We start from the raw sequence: 26,639 nt of genomic DNA, 5'->3' as shown, positions 1-26,639 counted from the left end.
TTTCACGTGGCAGCTGATGGCTGCCTGGGCACCACAGATGGGACCAGAGTTCCCCTCCTCTCTCCTAGCCAGAAGGATGTCTTCTTTATCAACTCTCCCTCCTCTCTAGCCTCTCTCTTTCCCACACACAGACTCAGACCTACACAGGCGGCCACCTCCCAGGGTGGACGCACTGAGCACTTACCTGTCTTTTATCTCCATTCTTGCAAAGGACAAGAACCACTGGGGCGCCAGGGAACAAGGTGATAACTGACAGGCACAGCTCCTCCTGCAAGATCTGCTGGGTGTAGGTGAAGGCCCAGATCTGGAAAGAAGAGGCCAGGCAGGGTCACCTCAGGGTGCTTGGAAGCCACCCTGCTGGGACACTACTGTGCCCGTGTGTGACAACTAGCACAGCTTGGTACAAAGCACTGGGGCGGGGGTCCTAGGAGGACCCCACTGTCAACAGGTCACCTGGGAAAATGCTGCTCAAGAGTCAGAGACTCTCAGGTCACACCTCCAGTGAAGTCCTCGCCCCTATTCCAATGAAGGGGACCAGCCTGGGGCAGGCAGGTCACCTCTGGGAGGCAAGGGACAATTCTGGGCTTGGGCAGGAAGCTGAACGACACCCCAGCTGAGCGTCACAGCCTCCAGTTTCTCTGTTTCGATGAGTGTCTCTTCCCCACACTTGACATTTAAAGCAGCCACCTGGCACGTGACCAGGGATCCCCCCACCCCCTGCAGTTGTCTTTAGAACATCTCTTCTTTGAAAAGACGTCCAAATCGGCACCCTGGAAACGTGAGAGCTCTGACAACAGGAAGACAGAGGGACAAAGGGAATGAGGAGGTGTTCTGACGGACGGGTGGAAGAAGAGCAGGATGGAAAGAAGGAAGTCACAAGAAATAAAACTGTTGCAAGAGGGCACACGCACACCAGTGCTCCACGGGAACCCAGCACTCGGCCCTGGGGCTCTTGCAGCTGGAGGAGCTGAGGAACTGGAAGGACGAGCAGAGATTTGGTGGCAGATGAAAAGGGGTATTCAGTGAGGCTCATTATGAGAAACGAGTTCCAAGTGCCACAGACAAGACAGCAACCAACAGCTGAAGCAGCCCGGGCCACTGCTTAGCTCTTAAATCAGGGGCAGGAATGCTGGCATAATAGTTGTCAAACTCGAACCTTCAAGAGGTTTTTCCCCAGGTTGTAAAACAGGGATAGCATCTGTCCTTTGCCTTCATCACGGGATAGAGAAGATTTGTGAACTGGATGCCCCAAGGGGAACTGCAGAGAGGACCCCAGTAAGCACTCTACCCCTCCTCTTCCATAACACCCCCACTGTCCAACTGATGCTCTGTTGCCATAGCAGGCCACCGGTGCCAGGAAGAGACCCAGCCCAGAAAGTCCTCCTGGGGAGTAGGATGGACATAGAGACAAACGAAGACTGGCTGTGAACTGAAAATTCCTGAAGCCTGGGATGGGTCTGCCGGGGTTCTTCATGCTCCTCCAAGGAGTCTTATATCTATTCAAAACTGTTTTATAATAAAAACATTAGGAAATGCATAATACTCCTCTGGCCTTGTGAACATCACCATCTTACACGTACCATTTGCCTTCCTCCAGGGTTAGCTGAAAGGGGAAGACACCCACATGCATGGAGGTGACACCAGAACCATGACGATACGGCTAACACCAGCTCGCATTTCTTGAGCACTTACTGTGTACCAGGCGCTGTTCTGGGAGCTTTACACATGTTAACTTAATCATGAGACTCCAGTTAGGTAGGTACTGTTATCATTCCCCTTTTATAGAGGAGGAAGGTAAAGTCAGAGAGGTCACCCTAAGTCAGTGACAGGAAGTGGCCCCTGCACCCACTCTCCCCAGCCTCTCTGCTGTTGTTGCCACTGCTGCTGGAATCATGTCTGGTTCCAGGGCTCTTTTATTCAACTTAATCTCTGGAGAAGATGTCTGTCTCTGAGAGTCCCTCCTCCAGGTTGTAAATATTAAAACTATAGACAGGAGACAGCTGGCAGCAGGTTCTTCCTCTTGGCCAGCTTCCAACAGCAGCCCCTATGAGAAGGGAAACCAAGGTCACACCCCATGTTGGGGGCTGGGGGGGGGGAGACCTGACATTGATGGGAATTGAGCAAGAATATGAGTGGAGGCCTCCTCTCTGCAGACCCCACAACAGATCAGGGAACCTACGCAGCTCTGGCTCCCAGCCTGAGCTGCCCACTTTTACTTCCCACCTTGCCTCTGTCCCCACCATGAACTCACAGACTGCACCTCCCCGCATGGTCACTCCCCTCTAAGGGTCCCCTTGGGCCTGGATGTGGGTACTAAGGACACAGTCCATCCTCTGCAATGGACCCAGGGAGAGAGACCCACACAGGTCCTGAATCAGGCTCAGCGGTGGGTTCTAGGGTCCGAAACATTTGGGGAGAGTAATGAAGAAAGTGGGCACAGGTCCTGGGTGTGAGCCCAGACAATCCCCTGGCCAGTGGAGAGGGGAGAGAAGGGCCAGTGTTTGTGGGCAGGGCTGCCCGGAGGCCATTTGCCTAGGCCCATGGTACAACTGGCCTCAGTGTTAGACTTCCGTATTGTCGGGAAATGAGGCTAAACACACAGTTAGAGATGCAGAAAGATGAGGCTCATCGCTCTGTCCTGTTATTTTTAAAATGTCGGGTGACCACACAGCCTGCAGTGAACCATGAATTAGCATTTTAAAAATAAACCCTGTAATTATCTTATGATCACTATAATACACTGGCTTTGTGTTTTTTTACGTTAAAAAAGTTAACTGATTAAACACAAAACTTAACATATGCCACAATTTCTGGAAACCCATATTGGCATTTCTTTTTAAGTATCTTAGGGGCTTCAAAACCCAGAAATGCTGGGGATGGCAGGCGGGAGAGTGGGGAGAGGGGGTCCTTGTGCCCCGAGACACCTCCCATCTACAAATGCGTTTTAGGAAGGAACGCACATGGTACACTGGGGGGCTGGGGGCTGAGCCGACCATCCCCCAGGGAGGTCAGACAGGTATCAAAGCCCTCACACCACGTGGACTTTCCATTAGCTGGTGCTTTACTGGCATCAGAATAATCCAGTCTTGCATTTCCCCAGAGAAGCACAGAGGAGAGGAGAGGAGAGAGCTTAACGGGAAGCACGACACAGGAGCAGGCAGGGCAGGAAGTGAGGAGAGGGTTTCCAATTCCCATTCTGCGGCCTGTCTGGCTTCCCAGAATGGCCGGTGATGAATGGGCTTATTAAATGAATCTCAGAGTCTGAAATGAATTCAAGAAGGCAGCACTGGTGGCTCAGGCCAGCCTGGCCTTGATCGCCAAGCACTGACAGCTTCATCTGGGGGACTGGAGAAGTCCCAGCCCAGTGCACACAGACAGCCGTATCCATGGGAAGACCCCAGAGGCCATCCTGGAGGCGATGCCCCAGGAGGGCATCTCCTCCTGGCCCTTGACCTGCTTTGCTCCTGCCCTGAAAGATGGGGACGGATGATGGGAAGGGTATGGTCCAGGCTGGACCACCTGCAGGCCTTCCGTGCTCAGAGGACATCTCTGGAGCTGCCTGTGTGAGTGGAGATGGTAGTGCCTGTCAGTGGGGAGCAGACCCCATGGCGCCCAGCCTGGGGCTCACCATCCTGCATTGGATGGAGAAGCAGAGAGGAAACAAGTTCTCATGAGGAGATACCTGAAGGAGCAAAGTTCTGAAGGAAGTAGGCAGGAAGCTAAGTCAGGGGCTCAGCACAGGGTTTGACCCTAGAATGGTCCAGAGCCACCTCTAGCAGGTAAGAAGCAATAAGCCCAGGGTAGTATTTCTCATCTCAGGTGCTTTTGCCCCCAGCCACCTACCCAGGAAACACTGGGCAGTGTCAGAAGGCATTTTTGGACTACTATGACGAGGCTGGGGATATTACTGACTAGTAGGTGGGGCCAGAGACGCTGTTAAACATTCTACGATGCACAGACAGTCCCTACAATGAAGAATCATCTAAGACCAACGCCAATAGTGCTGTGGTTGAGAAACCCTAGCCGAGTCTAAGAGCTTGGTCTCTGGAGGCAGGTGGCCCGTGTCCTGCTTTGGCAAGATTCTCATATGACCTGGGTAGCCTTGGTCAACGTATCTAAGCCTTGCTTACACCATCTGTGAAATGGGGGTACTGACATGGTTCATGTGATTGCTGTGAGGTGAGGTAAGAAGATGCATGTGGAACACCAACCTACGGGCCTGGCCCCGGAGCAGAATCTCCGTGAACAGTATTTTCCCGACACGTGGGAAGGAGGAGTGGTTAGGTGAGGACAGAGAAACATTCCCAAGTTGACAGAAGTTAGGGGGCTGTGTTTTCCTTTAGGCAGAAGTGCAGCTCATTTCCTGCTGGTGGTCAGTTTCCATTTCAAAAATTCCCCCATGTGGGGAAGAATAAACAATGGAGAAGAAATAGAGGATGGGAGCCAGCCCTGCTGGCTGTTCTGTGATTAGGCAGCCACAATTAAGCAATGCCGAGGGCTGCTCCTGTCCTAGATCTTCCACTTTCATTGTCTATGTGACTCTCACAGCCACTCTGGGAGGTAGGTGCAATTTGATGGGAGGGGCACTGAGGTCAACGGTTGCTCTGGGCTACACCAGGAGCAGAGCCCAGGGTTGACTGTGAACGTGGGACCCCCTTGGTGAGATGGGATCCGAACCTAGCACAGCCAGGGCCATGGGCTGGCCTTGAACCTCTTAGGCCACACCGGGCATCACACTGGTTCATCAAACATGCCCTGGAAGCCCACTTCAGACAAGATGTTGGGCATGAACGGGTGGATTCAAGTGAACATTCAGTTTAGCTGACCTCTTGATGCACCTGTATAGCTGCAGGATCCCCCGAATGCACTGATCAGCTGTGCTGGGAGTCTTCATCACCCGCAAGGACAGAGCTGAGCCACACCCAGTTTGGGGCCCTCTAACCAGGGGAGGCTCTGGGACACGCTCCCCTCCTTTAGTGAAGTTGGCATCTTCAATAGACTCACTCTGGAGTCTTCGTTTCCAGTCCATCCTGTCCTTTCCTCCCACGCTGTGAGAACACACCCAGGATGTACTGTGTTGGGCCCTGGAGTGACTGCCGGGGCAGGAATCCTGGCTCGCCTGTTTATGAACCCCCAAACCTGGATGATCTACTTAACTCTGCGCCTTGGTCTCCTCCTCTGTGAAATGAAGGTAATAGCAGCCCCTTACATGGAGGGTGATGCATAGACATTCCAGACGGTGCTGGCTACAGACCAAGAGCTCAGTTACTGCCTGTTGGTTGTACTGGTGCAGGATGCCAACAGGAGAGATGGCCCTGGAGGTCTCCCTTTGGAAAACTGCCTTTGCTTTACCTCCCAGGAGAGACATTTGAGAGGCAGTCGTGCTGGGGCCATGCCCAAGGGTGTGCTGAGAAAGCTGGGGAGGAAGGGTGGTGTCAGGTGGGGAGTGACTGCTGGCAGCCTGTCCCATGTGGAGACTCATGGAGAGGCGCCAGTGTGAGTGTGGGTTTGGGGGGAAGGGCTTTGATCTTCATCTCTAGGCCACCCAGCTGCCTGCCTGAATCCTTCACAAGCCGGTAGCCTGAATTGTTGGGCTTCCAGGTAGGAGGACACATTGAAAAGCTGTATGTTTTCCCCATTTCTTTAAATTGGGATATGGCTATATTGGTACATCTGTCTTTTTCTATCCTTCACAAATATTTTTCTAGGGAATCCAATAAAATTGACAGGAAACTTATTACCCAGGAGACTCCTGGGGCTTCACATATTTACAAACTGATGGTGTACTTCTCTCACTCTCTACCCAAGGTACCAGGCTGCCATCATCTTGAAAACACACTCGGGTTAACTATTTTGTTCCCAAGGTTGACAAACAAGTGGAAAAAGGAAGGTAAGGCAGGGTGAAGGATGGATGGGGCTGGGGGTAGAGCAGGGTGGTAAGCCAGCATTGGAGCCAGAAAACAGCCACGGTCATATGGACTTCTCTCAACATCATGGACACCCACGTGCCCAGGGACATGCCACCTGGGGAGTGAGTGGCCAACTGGAAGCAGAATTCAAGGCCCCAGACACCCATGCTCTGCTCACCAGTCAAGGACCCCAGAACCCACCACCCAAATGACCTGAGCCCAATTCAGGACCTGCATGGATCTCTCTCCCTGGGTCCATTCCAGAGGATTGACTGAGTCCCTAGTACCCACACCCAGGCCCTAAGTGGACTGTTTGGAGGGGAGTGACCACATGGTGAGATGCAGGCTGGGAGTTCACAGTGGGGACAGAGGTGAGGTGGGAAGAAAAGGGGGCAGCCCAGGCTGGAAGGCAGAGCCGTGTGTGTCCCCGGGCTGGTACAGAGTCTGCGGAGAGTGGGCCTCCATTCACATTCTTGCTCAGTTCCCGTCGATGTCGGGTCTGCCCCTTCCCAGGTCCCTGACATGGGGTGTGACCTTGGTTTCCTTCTCACAGGGGCTGCCACTGGAAAGTAGCCAAGAGGAAGAACCTCATGCCGGCTATCTCCTGTCAAGGAGGAGCTGATCTCTAGTTTTAATATTTACAGCCTGGAGGAGGGGCCTCAGAGACGGACATCTTCTCCTGAGATTCAGTGGAATAAAAGGGCCCTGGAACCAGTTATGACTCGAGCTGAAGCAGCAGCAACAGCAGATGTAGTGTGGCGGCCAGGTTTTCAAATCCTGCCTTCCTCACTTCTTAGCATCTGACCTAGGATCATCTCTCCAGACCTCAGTCTCATTATCTGTAAAATGAGGATAATATCTACTTAACTGGGTTTTTATATCACTTCCTTGACATGGCCTCTCAGAGACAGAGAGGTGGGGGCAGGAGAGAAGGTGAGAGAATCCGGGGTCTGAGGGGCAATGTGACATCTCTGAATGGCCAAGGGGTAGGAGAAGCCAGAGATGTGGGAAGGGAGAGGAGGAAAGGAGGGTGAGTGCATTAGCAGGAGGGGTCGGGAAACAGGAGGAAGCTCAGGGAGTCTATGCAGGAAGGAGAAGCAGACACCGAAAGGAAGAGAAAGGTAACCTAAGTCAATCCCACAAGGGTGTACACTCCATGCACACACAGGCTCGAACACGCACACACCCAGAAACACATGCATGCACCCCCAGGCACACACCTGGGGGACCAGTCTGGCTGAAATAACTATGTGGATTTCTCTTCATGGTTTCAACACCTTCAGAATACTTGGACAGGCACCCCAGGCCTGCTGTTGGCTGTGGGCCCCGCTAGGAGAGAGCTGTGTCTAACCCGGCTTAGTCCCACCCTGTACCCCAGCACGCAGCCTGGTGCCCGGGGCACCACGCACACTCAGTAGGTGTCATCTGTTGATGAAAACTGAACATCTTCCTAACTCGTGTGTTCTTTCCATATCCCGAATTCGAACGGCTGCCGCACACACCCAACTGTTCTCTCTGAAGCAGAGAGGAGTGACAGCTTGGCAAGATCTTCTAGGAAAGAACTCTTTGCTCACTTGAAGACTGTTTTCGTGATAAGCCGTAGTTTACAACAGTGACAGCTCTTTCCTCTCCCCTTCCTCACTCCACCAGAATGTCAGCCAGAGGAGGGACCTTTCCTTCCCAGTTAAATGAAGGCCTGGCAGCATCTCCCTTGGCCAGGTTACAGGAGTAGGGGGGCGCCTTCCTGAGACCCAGAGAGCCTGTGGCTACCCGCTGCCACTTCTTATGCAACCAAAGACAGAAGAACCCCTACTCTGCTACAAACGGACAAGGCAAACTTCTGTTCCAGGGAGCGGGGGCAACGACATTCTGGCTGTTTGCAATCCCCCACGAGCAGGGCCCACACACAGAATCAGAAGAGAGCGATGCGCGTTACCTCCTCACACGTTTCATAAAACGCCATTGACAAGTGGTGTCATTCTCAGCCGCACTGCCACACTTCAAGCACAGTCAACACCTCTGTCTCCTTCCCCCTTTCCTGTCTGACTCAGGCAGCCCCCTCCCATGTCCTGCTGGAGCAGAGATGATTTTTGGAACAATCTCGGCAATCTGGAGGCTGGGGGTGTGATGCCTCAAGTGCCAGGCCAAGGCCGTGGGTTTTTGTGGCAGACACTGGGGAGCCATTGAAGGCTGCATGGGGATGGGGAACCATGGTCTGGTGACTACATGTTACTTGAGACAGTGGCCATAATCTAACACAGCGGTTCCCAAGCAGAGTGGTCTTGTCCTCCAGGGGCCTTTGGTAAAGCCTGGAGACAGCTTTGATTGGCATGACTGGTGTGTGTGGGGGGGATGCTACTGACATCCAGTGCGCAGGGACCAGGGGAGCTGCTAGATAGCCTACAGCACAGAGGATGGTCCCCACCACAGAGTGACCCGGCCCCAACTGTCAATAGTGCCGGAGGGCTGCTGATCTGGCCTGAAGAAGTGAATGCCGGGGCCGAGAACAGCTATTCTGAGGGGAGGAGGGCTGGGCTTTGCAGGAATGGGGGATGCGGGAGAAACAGGAGCCATGGGAGATGATGGTCAGGACTGGAAACTCAGAGCCTGGGATAGGTGACCACTCAGAGAGAATTAATGGGATGGTGCAATGGCTGGGGAGCCTGATAGGTGCTTGGAGCCATCTGATGGCTTGAATTTCAGAAGGGTTTGTCACGGCCGTGGACTGGCTCGATCGCCCGGTGTTTGAGAGGGAGAGTCAGCTAAGTGTAAACCCACCAGCCTCCATCCATCTCCTTGGCTTGCACAGCTCCTACTCCTGAGGATAAAACTCAACCTCTTCAGCTGGGAAAAGAGGCTGTGATGTGCCTCTTCCTCTCCGGCCTCACCTTTGTAGCTCCCTCACATTCCACCCCTCTGACTATGTCTTGAAAGGCACCCTGCCTCCCAGGCCCAGGGCGTGGTACATGCTGGACTTCCCCGCTTGCCCTTTCTCCCCTTCCTGACCCATGTGTTTTTACTCATCTCTGAGGACACCACTCCTGCTCAGGTCCTCTGGGAAGACTTCCCAACCCTCATGTAGAGGTTGGACACCCTTGCTCTGCACTTCTACAGCATCATGGACCAAACTCTCTCCAGGGCAGAGATTAGATCACAGTGGCTGCTGACTTGTTCAAGGAACATTAGATCCCTCGAGGGGCCACCAACGCCGGCCACTGTGCATCTCCACAGTCAGCAAAGAATGTACATGTTTGTTGAGTGAATCAATGAATGAATGAGTGAATTCACGGTTGGGTGAAGGCACTGAATTTGTGAATCAGTAAGACAGAGGAGGTTACTAAAGCTGAAAGCATGAATAAAATTTCCAAGAAACCACTCACAGAGAAAAGAACAGTGAATTGAAAACCTTGGTGAATATTCACCATAAGGGTCTGAGAGCTGGGGAGAGGAGACAGCAGTAAAAACAAGCAGTGGAAAGAACGGAAATGCAGGATAATTGGGATCACGCAGCGTCCCCAGAGCCAGGAGGGAAGTCACAAGATGGACAAGCTCTAGTGCATCCAGCAGGTCAAGTGCTACAGAGGTTGAGACAGGCTGTGAATGTGCCAGTGACTTTTAAAAGAGCTCGATCCTCAGAGGGCAGAACACTCACAGAGTGTTGATGAATCAGCTAAGGCACAAGGAAACCTTTCTGAGAAGGGGCGACCGAGGTCTCTAGACCTGGGGGAAGCAGGAGAGAACAGAGGTGGAGCCATAGGCCTGTGGAGGGCAGAAGAACGATGATCAAGGGACCTGCCCAGAGACCAGAATGGTGGACGATGGGAAAAGCCGTACCGCCACTGATGTGACTGCCTGGAAGACAGGGTTAGATCAGCAGGGAGACTCATAGAGCAGGTATTTCATCCTGGAGGCAGTGGCTTTTCAGTTTGCATCTTATACTTTTGAGGTGGCCATGCTGCCCACCCTGCCTGATCCAACCCACATTTACCAGCAGCAGCTTGGACACCCTTGTTCAACTCCTGTTAATTTAATGGTTAATCCCTAGAGGTGCAAAGTTGCCCGGGAAGGCATCTTAAGAGAAAGCCCATGCATTTGGAAACCTAGCAGAGTGAACCCAGTCCCAGAGTGAGGAGAATTGTGCTTCTCCTGTTCTGCTGCAGAGCTCCAGGTATAACTAGACACCTGGTTCATGCAAAAGCAGGAAGCAGAGGCCAAGCACGTTCATATGTTCAAGTATCCCCAGCCATTCAAGTAGTCCCAGGTTACTTTACCTGGGACTTGGCATCCTTGCCTTCAGTCTTGACACAGGGGCTTAACTTGAGGTTGGAGATCTCTTGGTCTTTCTGCTTCTGAGCCTCCAGGCACTTCTGCCTCTGTCGGATACTGCCCTTATGGATGGAAGAGTCCTTGGGCACCCTAGAGGAAGGCCACGGGAGGGATGAGAATCCGTGGTTCTTAGGATTAACAGTAACACCAGCTGTCTGACAGGTCAGGCAGTGTCTGGAAAATGGCAGGGACATGTTGCCCTGGTTGCGTTGCAATGACTTGTACTACTCAGGGCCTGAGGATGGGAGAGGTGCCACTAGGAATGAGGCAGCAAGGAATGACTCAGGAGTCTGGAGCCTGGAATCAGTGAGTCCACGCCCTGAGGTCACACTCCAGAGCTCAAACCCCAGCAGTTGAGAAATACTGCTAGAAGCCAACCTCAATCCCTCATGCCACCAATGAATAAAATTCTCTCTCTGGTTTCCGGGATAAGCAGAGCCAACTGGTCTTTTCAGACCTCCATCTAGTTAAAACCCCTCATACAGATGGCCACGGGCAGTCCCTTCTCCAAACCAAGTTAGCAGAGGGTCTCTCTCTGCAGGCAGCAAAGGCTCAAAGCACAGGGCGGGTACCTGAGTTCTGGGTAGACATTCTCCAAGTACCACTTGAAGCTCTGGCATTGCAGGTTCTTCCTCAGGTTCAGTCTGCTCTCGATGCTGGGGGCGGCAGAGGCGGGGACACACGGAGACAAAACACATCTGGTTGGTGACAGGTACCAGCCACATGGGCCCAGGGGCACCCACCCTCCAGGCTGGGAGGTGCCCCGTGCAGCCCGTGCCCGCTCTCTGCACCCACGAATCTCTGGAGGGTGCTGGAGAAATTAACTAAGAGAGATTTTGAGAGCTCGAGAGAGACCTATGGAAACCCTTGGCAATTACCTCACAGTGGAGTGGTGATGACACCAAGGATTTGTGCTTTTACTTGGAAACAGAATTTGGGGGTGTTTTTACTTTTCATTAAAAACAAAGCTACAAGAATATTTGGTGTGTTGTTGATAACTCACTGCCAGGACTCTGGGTCTGCTTACTCACAAATCCCCCTTTGAATTCTGCTCTTAATATACCACCCTTATTCCCCCGCCCGCTACCCCCATCCCGGCCAAGCCAGCCTCAAAGAATTCTCTTCTTTAGCTGGTTCTGGGCTTCTGAATCACATATTTCAGTTCAGTTCAGTCGCTCAATTATGTCCAACTCTTTGCGATCCCATGAATTGCAGCACGCCAGGCCTCCCTGTCCATCACCAACTCCCGGAGTTCACTCAAACTCACGTCCATCGAGTCAGTGATGCCATCCAGCCATCTCATCCTCTGTCATCATTTACTGAGTACCTAGTATGTGCCAGGCATTGTGCCCAAGAGGGACCTGATGGTGAGCTTTCAAGCAAGAAAGACAGGTAATGAACAAGGTGCTCACAGCCCAGGGTGGATGTGGGGTGGGTGTGCAGGGGCTGTGGGAGCACCTCAGAGGTGGCCCCTTGCTTGTCGGGTTGGTGGTGGTTGGGTGGTGATGTGGAAGCTGGGAGGAAAGTGGACATTGTCTAGACAAACCAGAAAGAGGGTAAAATGGGGGCCCCTGGTAGTGGCAGGAAAACAGCAAAAAGAGATGAGTGCATGTGAAGAGGGAAGGGGTCTGTTGGTGGTAGCAGTGGTGCAGGTTAGAATGTGTGTGGGGGGAGTTGGAGAAGGGAGGTGAGTGATGGGAGAGGTGAACGTGCAGTCATAAAGGTCCTGTGAAATACCAAGGAGGAGCTTGGCCTTTATTTTCAGGGCAATGGGCTGCCACGGATGGGTTTGAAACAGAGTACAGCGTGACAGTATTATTCCTTTAAGAGCATCTACCGATGGTGCCAAAGAATTGATGTTTTCAAACTGTAGTGCTGAAAAAGACTCTTGAGAGTCCTTGGACTGCAAGGAGATCAAACCAGCCAATCCTAAAGGAAAACAGCCCTGAATATTCATTGGAAGGACTGATGCTGAAGCTCCAATACTTTGGCCACCTGATGCGAAGAAATGACTCACTGAAGACCCTGGTGCTGGGAAAGATCGAGGGCAGGAGGAGAAGGGGACAACAGGATGAGATGGTTGGATGGTATCACCAACTCAACAGACATGAGTTTGAGTGAACTCTGGGGGATAGTGAAGGACGGGGAATCCGGGTCTGTGGGGTCTCAAAGAGTTGGACATGACTGAGCGACTGAACAATAGCAACTGAAGGTACATAAGATTGGTGCCCAAAGCTGGGAGAGCAGTTAGGAGATCACTGTCGAAACCCGGTGCTGACCATGCTTTCTGGCAGGGGAGTAGGGTGGGATGGGAGAGAAGGGACAGGTTTCATTCTCTCTACTCTTCCACCAGTACACCTGATTTCCACATACACCCTGTTCTTCCTGGGCAACCACACAGAACCAGCCCTGCTTTCTCAAGCCTCGCCTCCTTCCACCCCAAAGACTGGACTGGGTGCCCTCATGATACTGGAACTTCTTATACAGCATTAACTGCATCTCCTCACCAGATGCTAAGTAACATGAGGACAGGAATGACATCTTTTGAAAAAGGCTAAATGTTCAGTATTTGCAAGAATCCAGACGATCAGTGTATGAGTGAGGCAGGATCTCTGGGACCTGGTGATTGTTTAGGTGTGGGAGGACAGGGAGAGAGAAGTCAAAGTTGACACTCAAGATTTCTGGTTTGACAACAGGATGAATGGAAGAGCTAAGGTGGGGAATATGGGGAAAGGAGCAAGTTTAGGAGCAAACAGGAAGAGTTCAGTTAGAACTCATTGAGTCAGAGGAGACTGGGGGCATCCAGGCAGAGATGTCCAGTTGCTATTCAGACATAAGGACTGGAGCTCAGGAGAGGTGCAGGATATGTTTAATCGCTCAGCTGTGTCCAACTCTGTGACTTCATGGACTGTAGCCCACCAGGCTCCTCTGTCCATGGGATTTTTTTAGGCAAGAATACTGGTTGGGTTGCCATTTCCTTCTCTAAGGGCTGGAGCTCAGAGGAGAGGTGCAGGAGAGGGATGGAAACATGCTTATTGGCAGCACAGAGGTGGCTGATGGCAGGGAAAACCTGGAGTAAGACAAGGGATTATGACAGGTCCTCGGGGAAGACCAACATACAAGGGTGGGCAGAGGAACCTGAGCTTGCAGAGTGGGCAGAGAGGGTGCAGCTTGCATCTCAGGATGAGAGCCAAGACTTTAGTTCTAGAAACCGAGATCAGAGGGGTGCCTGAAGGGGTTTGGGTGGAAGAAGACTCATATCAATGGAGTAATCGAGGAAGGTAAGGGTCCCAGGGGGCCATGGGTGGGCCAGGTGGGAGTGATCATAGGGGATGGAGGCCTTGGCCTCAGCTCACAGTCAGAAGCAGGGAAACAGGGAGCCACAGACAGCGATGTGGCAGCTCTTTCATGAAGCTTGGCTCTGAAGGAGCAGAAGACAAGTTAGGCGATGAGCAACGTCGGATTGAGGGAGAGTTCTTATAGTTTCTTTCCTTCTCTATTTTATTTTTTAAAACATATGTAAGATACAGAATAAATTTAAATACTAATGGGAACCATGCAATTGAGAAGAGAGTTGGGTGATCAGGGAGCGTGAAGGCACAGGGCAGGCGAAATCCCCTGGAACAAGGGCTCCCACACTGTCTGCAGGTTAGAGTCACCTAGTTGGGGGGGCGCATCTTTTACAAATTCTACAGCCCAGGACACAGCCCAGATTCAGTCTACTCTCTGGGGCTGGAATAGAGGCAGCAGCAGTTTTTGAAGCTCCCCAGGTGACTGAGACTGCAGAGAGTCTGGAAACCATCACCCTGGAATTCTGCTCCTTGAGTTGAGGTCCTCAGGCCAGCAGCACAGCACCACCTGGGGCTCGTAGAAATGCACGCCTACTGAACCAACATCCACACTGTTACAAGATCCCCGGGAGATTCGTGTGCACATTAAAGTTTGAGAAGCTGAGAGGCAGGAGGAGATGAATCCAGGCAGTGGGAACTTGATCAGTGCTGATTTATGAATGAATGCAGGAGAGAAGAGTGCATCTGGGGAACAGGTAGAGGGCTGGCCTGCCACAGCAGGAGGCACCCCTTATCCTTCCAGATAAAAGAGACAGGAGGATAGTGCAGGTACAGGGTGGTCGGGCTCAGGAAGCTGGTGCTGTCTATTTCATCCATAAAACAGAGGTGTCACATGCTGTGAGTGAAAGCAGAGTGGACCCCGCCGCTGGGGAAAATGGAAAAGGTACAAATGGAGGTTGAGGGAGAATGCCGGCCGGCAAGGGGGCAGGATTAAGAGCCCCGCTGAGGGCCTCCCTGAGCCGGATGGCCACAGAGGCTTAGCAGCACCGGCTGATACTCCCAGAGCTGTTCAGCAGCCTGCCCACAGGCAGGAAAAGGCACAAAGTCAGGTTCACCCAAGGTCAAGAGGGAGGCCTGGGAGGGTGGGTAGATGCCCAACATGGCAAGAGATTCAAGGACAACGTCTTTTAAGCACTCTGCTTACGCAAGAAAGTAGAACCCCAGCTGGAGGGGGAAAGCAGTGAAGAAAGGAAGGGTGGACGGACACGGCCAATGAACCGGAAGTTAGCTGAGGACTCAGAAGAAACACTGTGGGAGGCTCTGAGGAGAAGCGGAGACCAGCGTGGGCTTTCAGTTTCAGAAATGCAAACACTTTGGCAGGCTCGTGATTTAATCCACCTGGGAGTGATGGGCTCGATCGGTGGCGTGTAGGCTGCAAACATGCCATCTGCTCCACAGCCTTAGTACGACTGAGGGACATCAGATGACAAAAGCCACCAGTCGCCCCCTCGCAAAAAAGATGAATATAACATCAATCAAGTTGCCATTTTTCTCTACTCAGACCAGCCCTGAGTTGGGGAATGCAACATCACAAAGTTTGGGGGGATCAGACAGGTGTGTTTTGAGCTTTTCCTCCTATAATGGTGTGATCCATGGCAAGTACCTGAAGCTGTAGAAGCCTCAGGCTCCTTATCTGTAAAACAGGGGTAATTATACCCATTTCTCAGTTTGCAGAGGACTAATGAGGCAACTCATGAAATGGCATCTGGCCCTTAACTCCTCTCCCTGTCTTCTTCCACCCACAAGAAGCTGGAGCCCTGCTCTAGAGACGGTCTACACAATACTGTTCCTCCTAAAAAGAGGAGGACTTAGGCTTCGGTAGCTGAGACGGAGGAGGAGGAAACTCTAATCTAGAGGGAGCAGGGCTGCTTAGCCCAGCATCCCACCTTTCTGTGAAAAGCTGGAAATACCAGTCCACTGCACGGGGCATGGCTCTACCCACTGAGTGGATGGTCCAGGCTGCCAGGGTCTCCCACAGGCGTGGCCCACGGCCCTGTGCCCAGGACGAGGCAGGAGCAAGAAGGCACAGGAAGGGAGAACAGGCCCAGCCTTGGCCCTGGAGGGGCCTGGCGGCCAGCGAGACCCTCTCACCTCGGGCCGGTGAGCTGGGGCTCTGGGCTGTCTGCACAAACCAACCAGGGGAGACACTTACTTGCCAAAGGGCCTCTCCAGGGCGAATGGCCGGGAAGCATAATAGTACTGCTTGTATTCATCCATCCACACTTCAGCTGTCCGCTTGGTGTTCCTGGGGAGACAAGGGGTGTCAGGGACGGGCTGTCTGAGAGGACTGGGGACATATCTAGGTAAAATACACACATGTGATGAGTGGGCAGTGTCACCCCCATGGGAGCCACCACGATCCAGTAACTTTATTCTCCCCAGGGTGCTGAGCCCACCAGTCTCCAAAGGGGCCTCTCCCCCAAGACACAGGATTCTAGTAGTCATGACATACCCTCTTCCCAAAAGGCACAGACCAGAGAAATTATACCAGAAATTGAACTTCCCACGGCTCTCAGAAAAACAGAAAAAAAGCCAGGAGAATCTGGCGTGCCCCTTTGGTGCCAGTACAAGAAGGAAGAGTGTTGACCATCTCACCTCTGGTCATCCGTGGGCTCCTATTCTAGAACTCTCCCCATCAGCAAAGGGCGCAGCACTCCAAGGGGGAAGCCAGTCACACACGAGATTTGCACCGGCCATGTGATTAGCTTGGCGCAGGTGTAAAGAATGAAGTAACCAAGCCATCCTGGTCAAATGTTTTCCAAGACTCTGAAGTATTTTTTTTAAAAAAAAAATAGCTATTTGCAGTGAGTCTGACCCCAAGGTCACAGAAAAAGAGACAGACATGGAGGATGTTGTCACTCAGCTGTCAGGGACACCAGGGTACCAGGAAGAGAAGACATGGGAAAACAATCAGAAGCCTGAGCAGCACCTCCCAAGGCCTGAGTACATGGACTCGGGGGTGTCACTGAGAGGGCATGGCCTGCCCTTCAAGCCCGTGGACCTGAAGGAGTTTCCAACACGCAGTCCAGCTCTTGGTGCACTGAAGACAGCTCCTTGCCGGCTCCCTCCACTGGCCTGACCATCAGCACACTGGACGCTGCCGAGACCACACTGCCCCAAGTTTCCCCCCAACTCCATTGGTGGCAAGCAGGGGCCAGTCTCAAATGCAAAGAACTTTCCAGAGCTTGAGGCTCTGCCCCCCACTCCCCGGCTGGCCCCCACTCCACATCATAACCCCTTGACTTTCCTGCACCAGGCATTCCAGCTCACCTTTTCCTGTCAAGACCCCAGGCAGCCCTGTCTTTGTTCTAGTCCCTGCTAAAGGGGTTCTCATGACCCTAACCTTCCCAGCATGAGGTCAGCTTTCTCACTGGTCAAGCCTATAGCTCCGCTACACCTGTACACACCCACACCTGTCCACACGTGCGAGTAACCGAGGATGAGAGAACCCAGAAGAAAACACTGCAGGGGAAGAAAAACACTCAAAGAGGTGCTCTGCTCCCCCTGCCCAAAACGGACCAAATGAGGGAAAAAGGGCAAAGGAGGAATAAATGGGGAGTGAAGCTGTCAAGTGACAAGAGGACTAGAGAGAAGGGGAGAAGAAGCTGGAGGAAAAGATGAGCAGCAGGAGAAAAGGAGGTACAGAGTTATTTTTAAAGAAGAGGGAAAAGGTTGAAGGAGAAGAAATCATGATAAGGAGACGGGTATATGGAGGGAGCGAGGAAGCAAGAAGAGGCAAGTGGGCATCGCTGGGTCACTGAGACCCTACGACCTTCGACCTTCCCAGGCAGGAAGCGGCGAGCCCCAGGAAAGGAGCCCAGGGCCTCAGGGACTACGCCAGCCTGGCCGTTTCTGTGCACCTGCGAAGCCGTGGAGCAGTCACCTGGGCTGTATCTACTTGTGCCTCCCCATTCCCGAATGGCCTTTCCCCTGGTGACCCAGCCTGAAGGTGATCCCTGCAGATCCCTGCAGGGGATCTTCTAGAACTCAGGGGCAAAAATGGCTGCCCTCCCCCTGCCCCAAAGAATGCCCAGAGCCCTGAGCCCTGCAGGAGGGTGCTGCCCAGTGACTCGAAGCCCCCGAGGCCACAGGCAGGGCCTTGACAAGCCTGGGAGAAGTCAAGGGTGGAGAAAGGCCTCAAGGCCTCCGGCCTGGACCTGGATGGGCAGGCCTGACCTCTCTCGCCCAGGCTGTGGCCCAGCAAGCATAGCATGCAGCCCTTGTCCATTCACGACACCCGGGCAGCCGAACCTACCAGAGAACCTGGCACAGCCACAGCCTATCACCAGAAAAGCCCATGGCCACTGCCACCCCCGGGGAACCCGAACCCCACAACGCATACTCACTTTATATATGTGTTGGCGTTGCCATCTGGGAAAATATACGGGTGCTTCTTCCGGAAGACATGGCCCACTCGGCTGCAGGGGACAATCTCCAGGCTGCCCCCACACATCCATACCCTGAAGGAGATTTCTGCAAGACAGCAACGCCCCCATCACTGCTCTGCCTCCTAGACTGAGCAGCACAGGACGGCAGCACCGAGACACCAGGCGCCGGGGAATCCCAGGTCCCAGGGCAAGGGGAGGGCTGCCAGCAGCCTGCCTAAGGCACCGACTCCACAGCCAGACTGTGTGCTCCACAGGCCTGCTACCTCAGTTTCCCTGCCCACCACGAGGATGCTGATAACTCACACCTGGGAGGGTGGCTTGCCTTAACAAGGAAACTGGCGGACACAGGGGAACACATGGAGGGCTGTGCTTGCGCCTTCGGAACACTCTCAGGGGCCAGCAGGGTGGGGCCTCTGTGTGATGCTTTGGCCTGGAACAGAGGAGCCCAGGGACTATGAGAGAACTGCTTTTGAGCATATGGAAGGTTTCAGGGTGGAATATGGATTAGACCAGCTCCTATGACCCTAGAAGTTCAGAACCAGGACCAAGGAGAAAGACTTCCATTAGAGACTATGGGAGAATTTTCTGCTGGTCAAGGTCCAGATAGAAGGGGTTGTCATAGAGTTAGTGCATTTCCCACTCTGACAGGCTGGCAAGCCACATGGCCAGGATGGGACAGATAAGACCAGTTCCCAGGAGGCTCCTGGACAAGGTGTCAATGCCAAGAGGCCATTCTATCTCCTGCAAGGACATCTCTGAGCCATAGTCAAGAGCTGTGAACAACCATAGAAAGTGCTGGAAGCCTCGAAGCTGTTGCTGGGGTGCTCGCCTGGGTAGGGATTTGCACACAAACCCCTTTTCCCCGGTTGGCTGCTGTAGCAGGGACCTCGGGGAGGCGGGTGAGGTAGAGTCAGCAGAGTTGGGTGGGCTGAGACCATGCTGGCCGGCGCCCTCCTCCCTTGAAGCTGCTTCCTGCAGGCTTGGAGCAGTGGTCCTGCCCGAGAAGGAAGCGGTGCTATACCAGCAGGGTGGGAGAGGACCCCGTCACTGCCTTTGTTTGGAACCGCTGAATGCTGTCAGGGCGTTTCATTACCGCTTGTAACTTTTCTACAAATGGTGCAGCCTTTCCTGACGGCACCCAGAGCAGTTGCCCCCCTGCATCCCGCTGGATATGCCACCAGTGGGAAGAGCCAGTTTCACATCTGGATGCCTGCCTGGGCCATGCTTCTATAGTCAAGCTGAAGAAAGAGGAGTTTGCTTCAGGAAACACTCAGGCTGGTGTCCACGAGCAGGGACCAAGGATGTGGGTATTCTACTACTGCCCACCACATCTGATGTGCCCCGTCCCTCCGCACCTTGGGCCCCACCTTCCTAGGTTTCCTTACCAGGGGGTCCTCTCCCTCAGCCTCTGTCCCTCCCATGTCCTGCTGTCTTTCTCCCTTCTTTTCAACCCTGCAAACAAGTGCTTGGACATAAATTCTTCATCCTGATCCTCACCTGCTCTCTCACCCCCTCCTTGTCCCCTCCTGACTCCTGCCTTGTGTCCCTGGGAAAGTTGCACGCCAAGCTTCCTCGATACCTGTCTCTACCTGCCCAGGTGCTCTCCCCAGCAGGATAGAGCTCATTCCCAGCTTGCTCAGATTTCCCTCAGAGCGGAGGCAACGTGGACACTAGGGTGAGGAAGGGATTTCTCAAGATTGCTGCCAAATGACGGCAAGAACATAAGGTGGGGAGAGACTGGTAGAACTTGGCTTTGGGGTCAGCGGCCCTGAGTCTGCAGAAATCTACTAGCCCCATCCCTGGGGAAACCTAGTTGAGCCTGGGCTTCTTCACCTGTCAAATGAAGATCATAAAAGAACACCACAGGATTGCTGCTGGTATCACTGAAGTGGAACTTCAAGAGTAAATGTGAAAACTCTTAAGTGTGATGGAAAGCTTGGTGACACAAAACACTCCTCTAAAGCCAGTCTCTTTAAGACATGGATGCCAATGACATCACCCCCTTGTGTCCACTTTCAACTTCCTAGACGGTTCACAGCTTTCTGCTTCTGACACAGGAGGTGCTTGAAATCTGTGGACCTAACACTGGAGATTTTGACTCCCCAAAAAAGTCAATGATATATGGTAACCTGGGGTTTGGCTGGGGCACTGGTGGAATCGTGGGCCCCAACCTGGTGTTTGCAGGAGATGATGAGTGAGCTTAGCTGATGGCCAACATCCAGCTCTCCACCTTGTACTGATGCTCGGAGGGGCGGGAGGGCTCAGTGCAGCGAACTGTGAAGGTATGTGTGTGAATTTAGTCCCCAGGGCTAAGCTCTACTGGACTCCAATCAACTTCTCTCCAGGATCTCAAAACAGGGTTCGCTCTAGCTCCCAGAAAGGAAAACCCTCACACCCCTCAAAAGTTGAGATGGAGGCCTTGCTTATGGATATAACCTGTGAATTTTGTGCAAGCTTTCTTCCAAAAATATGCATACGTTTCTGTGGTCCCTTCCTTACTTGCATTCAAATGAGACATATGTCCCTCCTCATTTGCAAAATGAATCCCTCCAACCTATGCAGTCTCCACACCCTCAGCTCCCACTAAACCTGTTTCCCTGTGCTTCCTTCACCCACCAATTTGCTTTGCTCTGAATCTATTGCCCCCGCTTCTCCTCTGCCACCATCGTGCACAGATCCCCATCTCAGGAAGTACTGACCCCTGACCCTGGTCCTTCTCTACCTTCCATCTGGGCTCCTGGCATTCTCCACCCCAAGGCTCTGGGTCTGAGTGCCTTGCTGTCCCTGCTTCCGCATCTGGCCCAACCTTCACCTGATGCTGAGGACTCATTCCCATTCTGCCAGCCCAGCTCTCCTCTGGCCTCCAGGACCAACTCCCATGGCTGCCTGTGGCTCTGTCCAGATGCACTGGATGCCCTCAGATGCAGTACATCTTCTACCCATCAGCTTCCTCTCATAGCCCCCTGCAGCCTGCCTCCTCTCCTCCACCTCCAAAACCATCGTCCCTGCTTGTTTTCCTGTGTCTGTGGTTGAAAACGTCTCAGTTCTGCAGGCACAAGCCACGGGAGGAAAGGACCCCTTCATTTACTCCTGGGCTGGGCTTTGCTGGGTCTTCTCTCAGGCAGTAACTTATGAGTTGTTACAAGCCCACTCGTGGTTGTGGATGTTATTTTTCAAAGCAGAAGCAGTCCTGATGGGACTGCGGGCAGCTAGCATTCAAAGCGCATCTCCCCAGGTCCAAAACTCCTGCCCCTGCCCTGATCCCACCTCCCTCAGTGTGAACACCCACCATCAGCCAATACTGCTGCAAGCACAAAGATACTGACTTCAGGGCACTCACAGATGAACAAGAGAGGCCAATCTATAACCAGCTGTCCCATTTCTACCTCATCTACTCCTTCATCCACTCCTGACAGTTGCCTGTCTCACCTCTCCTTCTGGTTAACTGATGCCCCCAGAGCCTGCAGTCTGAGATGCAGTAAGAGCGTCTCTGCTCCGGAGTCCAGAATGTTGTAACCAAGATGACCTGAGCAGCGTGCCTTGCTGCACTGCGGCCAGAGTCAAGGCAGTCTGAGTGAGGAAGCTTAAAGTCTTCAGAGAGGTGTAAGGATGTTTGGGTACCACAATGTGAAGTATTTAAGACCTGGGACATCCCTCTAGTTATCCTACGCATATCTACACCACGACTGCAGGATAACGCTGTGCATCCTCCCAGGACTGGGAGCCAGGCCCGGTGACTCACAGGTTTATGCTGAAGCCTCTGGGAAAGCCTTGTGATCCCAAAGCCCCAGGCAGTGGGGGCCATAGACCGAGGCACAAAGCAGCGGGCTCTGCAGGTACCGCCCTGATCCTCCACATGTCAGCAGCTCCTGCAAAGTCATCACTTTCTCGTGTGAAGGAGCAAAAAGACAATGTAGGGAGTTTGGGGGAGGAGGTGGTTCTTGCTGAGTCAGCACCTGCATAAACTCCCAGATGACAAATGTCATGCAGACCTAAATCCGCTCTGAATTCCAGGCAGGGAGATGTGTAATTATTCCATCCACACTGGGGGTGCTGTTACCTTATTTTCTTTAAACTTCAGATTAATATTTGGGAAGAAACTGCCCTCCTCACCCTCTCTCTGTTCTCAGCTCTTCCCTTCTATCTCCACATCGACCGATCAGTAGCTTTACCAGTGCTCATAAAACCCCAACCCTTCGCCAGAACCAATGTCCACTGACAAGCCGTGATGGTGGACAGGAGTTCAGGCGAGAGGAGACAGCTCCCTCCCCAAGAATCACACCAAATCCTCTGCCACTTCTCAGCCACACAGGTCAAGGCTGGAATTTCCTTTGATAGCCTGGTTTCTGGACAAAGGCAAAGGGGGCATTAGACCGGCTCTACTTAAGGCAGTAAGCCTGTATTAAGTGGATCCTCAGGGACTGTACACAGATATCTTTTATCTAACAGCATCAGCCACTTAGCACTGGACAAAGTGAAATCTTGTGAGGACAAAGGGATTGGGGTGGATCAGATCAGATCAGTCGCTCAGTCGTGTCCCACTCTTTGCAACCCCATGAATCGCAGCACGCCAGGCCTCCCTGTCCATCACCAACTCCTGGAGTTCACTCAGACTCATGTCCATCGAGTCAGTGATGCCATCCAGCCATCTCATCCTCTGTCATCCCCTTCTCCTCCTGCCCCCAATCCCTCCCAGCATCAGAGACTTTTCCAATGAGTCAACTCTTCACATCAGGTGGCCAAAGTACTGGAGTTTCAGCTTTAGCATCATTCCTTCCAAAGAAATCCCAGGGCTGATCTCCTTCAGAATGGACTGGTTGGATCTCCTTGCAGTCCAAGGGACTCTCAAGAGTCTTCTCCAACACCACAGTTCAAAAGCATCAATTCTTCGGCGCTCAGCCTTCTTCACAGTCCAACTCTCACATCCATACATGACCACAGGAAAAACCATAGCCTTGACTAGACGAACCTTTGTTGGCAAAGTAATGTCTCTGCTTTTGAATATGCTATCTAGGTTGGTCATAACTTTCCTTCCAAAGAGTGTCTTTTAATTTCATGGCTGCAGTCACCATCCGTAGTGATTTTGGAGCCCAGAAAAATAAAGTCTGACACTATTTCCACTGTTTCCCCATCTATTTCCCATGAAGTGGTGGGACCGGATGCCATGATCTTCGTTTTCTGAATGTTGAGTTTTAAGCCAACTTTTTCACTCTCCACTTTCACTTTCATCAAGAGGCTTTTGAGTTCCTCTTCACTTTCTGCCATAAGGGTGGTGTCTTCTACATATCTGAGGTTATTGATATTTCTCCCGGCAATCTTGATTCCAGCTTGTGTTTCTTCTAGTCCAGCGTTTCTCATGATGTACTGATGGGCAGAAAGAGACAGTTGCCCATAAGTCCACAGAGACAAATGCGATGACAGAGATTTTCCTTTCAAAAAATCTTTACGTTCTTTGGGCCACTTGGCCAGAAACCTCTGTTTTTATTTTTTAATGAGTCCACAGACTTGAGTAGAAGCAATCTTATTGAGCCACAAAGGATAGGCTTGAACCTGTGAGCAAAACTGTGCTTCACATCACTGGGGACAGTCAGGGCTGCAGCCAGGCTCCCGACTTCTGAGGGGTAAGCACAGGCTCACCACGGTCACCACGGGCCGTCCAGCGAGTGTCATGGCACACACCCTTTACCTCTCCACCATGCCTCTGGAAATGGGTGGTCTTAAGGAACCGCACCTGGGCCTGGGGCTTAGCAAGCAGCCCCACCTGGGGGGAAAGATGACTTTTCATCAGACCTGGATGCTCTTCTCAGATGAGGCCACTTCTCTTCTCCTGAGCCCCTGAACCTGTAAAGGGTGAGGCCGAAGAGAAAGCGGGAGGGATCCACTGTCGCTGCAGGTCTGACAGGGCGCTCCTCTGACAAGCCTGCTCACGCAGCCCAGAAAGGAAGCGGGCGGCCCTGGGAGCTTAACGGTTTCCACTGCTGCCCTAACAAATTACCACACCAGCCTGGGGGGGCAAGGGTTGGTCAGGCCCTCTGCCAAGGGTCTCCCAAGGCCAAAATCAGCAGGATCGGGCTCCTGTCTGGGGGCTCTGAGGCTTTCCAGTTCACTCAGCTTGTTTGCAGAACCCAGCTGCTCACAGTCGTGGGACTGAGGTCCTCTCTTCCTCGCTGGCTGTAGGTCAGGAGCCCCCTTCTTCCTTTTGCGTGGTCCCTTCCTCGTCACACCTGGACGATCCTTCCCAGGCTGTGAATCTCTCAACTGCTTCTGCTCCATCTCTTCTCTCTCCAGTCAAAGAAAGTTCTCTGCATTAAACGGCCCACCTGATTAGACTGGGTGCCCCCAGATAATCCGGGCTGCTGGCCTAGCTTAGGATGCAGTAGCCATCTGCAAACTCAGTGAGGGAAAGTAACTTTTCCAGGGACACGCAGCCAGGGATGACCACAGGATTCACAAGTAGGCCTGTCTGACCCCACAGCCCATGTTGACACACACGTGACCCTCCAAGCCTGACACAGCCTAACATCCCTGACTACATTCTGGGGATGGGGGAGGTGGTGGTGGCGGCTCCTCTCTGGGACCCACCTCGTCTCTCTTTCCTCAGTATTGTCTGTTGTATCTGCTGTGCTTTGGAAACCACCCACCTCCATTTTAAATCCAGAAATCCCATATTCTCCCCTCATATATGTACCAAGGCCTCCACTTTGGAAATGTACACCTCTTCCCACCATGCACGCACACACACACACACACACACACACACATACACAGAGACACACACACATACATGCATGCATGTGCATACACACACACACTTCTACTGGGCAATAGGTTCCTTTCATCTCTAAAGATCAAAAGCTAAAGTGAGTAGATGTATTAGATATTTTTCATGTATCCTGTGTTATGCAAATTGGAGTTTAAACATCCAATATTAATGCAAAACAACTTCTGGGGGAAAAAAAGGCTAAAAGCCACATTTCCCTAAAGCCTTCTTCTATGCTGAACTGCAGATGTAATTATCAACACTCTTCAGTTCCTCTTAGAAATGCTTTGTGGGAATAATGGCACCAGGGTTGGCTGCTTGAGTGCATAGCAGGGCTGGCATTCAAGTGGCTGCTGAGGTCGCTCCCAGACGATGAAAGTGAGATGGGCGGGTGAGGCAGCATCCCACTGAGGATGGTCCCAGTCACCCTGGCTGGAGCCTTGTCCAGTGATCTCATGGGCTTTTGTGCTGTGAAATCAAATCAATGCAACAAAAGCAACCACATCTGAAACACACAAAAATTTCATGTCTTGGGAAAGAAGAGATATCTCTTCCTGCTGTTATTCCCCACAAAAAGAGATATATGGATCAAAGGAACAGAATGAAGAGCCCAGAAATAAACCCACACACCTATGGTCAATTAATCCTCAACAAAGGAGGCAAGAATACACAATGGAGAAAAGATAGTTTCTTCAGTAAGTGGTGTTGGGAAAGCTGGAGAGCTGCATGCAGATCAATGAAGTTAGAACACATCACACACAAAAATAAACTCAAAATGGCTTAAGGACTTAAGTATAAGACATAGCACCATAAAACTCCTAGAAGAGAACATAGGCAAAACATTCTCTGCTATAAATAGTACCACTGTTTTCTTAGGTCACTCTCCCAAGGCCAAAGAAATAAAAGCAAATACAAACAAATGGAACCTAAGCAAACTTATAAGCTTTTGCACAGCAAAGGAAACCACAAACAAAATGAAAACACAACCTGTGAACTGGGAGAAAGTATTTGCAAACAATGTAACCAACAAGGGCTTAATTTCCAAAATATACAAAAAGCTCATATAACTTGATATATAAAAAAAAAAAAACTCAATCAAAAAAGGGGCAGAAGACCTAAACAGACATTTCTCCAAAGAAAGCATACAGATGGCCAACAGGCACATGAAAAGATGCTCAATATTACTAATAATTAGAGAAATTCAAATCAAAACTACAGTGAGGTACCAGCTCACACTGGTCAGAAAGGTTATCATCAAAAAGTCTATAAATAAAAATGCTGAAGAAGGGGTGGGGAAAAGGAAACCTTCCTACACTGCTGGAAGGATTGCAAGTAGGTGCAGCCACTATGGAGAACAGTATGGAGACTTCTTAAAAAACTAATAATAGATCTATTATATGATCTAGCAATCCCACTTGAGGACATATATCCAGAAAAGATGGAAAACTCTAATTTGAAAAGATCATGCATTCCACGTTCACAGAGGCACTATTCACAATATTCAAGACATGAAAACAATGTAAATGCCATCAATAGACAAATGGATAAAGAAGATGCGGTGCATATATGTACATACATCTATATACAGATAGAGAGAGAGATGTATATAGATATAGATACACATAAGGAATACTACTAAGCCATAAAAATAGAACGAAATAATGCCATTTGCAGCAGCATGAATGGATCTACCAATTAACATACTAAATGAAATGTCAGACAGCAAAAGACAAATATCATATGACCACATATCATAGATGTGGAATCTAAGAAAATTATACAAATGAACTTATTTACAAAACAGAAATTGATTCACAAACATAGAAAACAAACTTATGGTTAACAAAGGGGAAAGTGGAGAGTGGGGGAAGGATAAATTAGGAATTTGAGATTAATATCTATACAT

At 51.6% G+C, this 26,639-nt stretch overlaps 1 protein-coding gene across 1 annotated transcript in view; it reads right to left on the bottom strand.

The window, feature by feature from the left end:
- GALNT14 (polypeptide N-acetylgalactosaminyltransferase 14) overlaps positions 1–26,639 on the bottom strand; it is a 215,288-nt gene that overhangs the window by 1,590 nt on the left and 187,059 nt on the right. Inside the window, exons 10-14 of the mRNA NM_001192732.1 lie at positions 17,932–18,058; positions 15,738–15,830; positions 10,808–10,891; positions 10,181–10,325; positions 185–304 (exon numbers count right to left, since the gene is read on the bottom strand). Coding sequence (NP_001179661.1) covers positions 185–304; positions 10,181–10,325; positions 10,808–10,891; positions 15,738–15,830; positions 17,932–18,058 — 569 coding nt within the window. The remainder of the gene's footprint in view (positions 1–184; positions 305–10,180; positions 10,326–10,807; positions 10,892–15,737; positions 15,831–17,931; positions 18,059–26,639) is intronic.

The sequence above is a fragment of the Bos taurus genome, chromosome 11, assembly GCF_002263795.3.
Source record: "Bos taurus isolate L1 Dominette 01449 registration number 42190680 breed Hereford chromosome 11, ARS-UCD2.0, whole genome shotgun sequence".
Classification (NCBI taxonomy): Eukaryota; Metazoa; Chordata; class Mammalia; order Artiodactyla; family Bovidae; genus Bos; species Bos taurus.
Note: the sequence above shows the minus strand (reverse complement) of the source record. Positions and strands in the feature narration are given on the sequence as shown.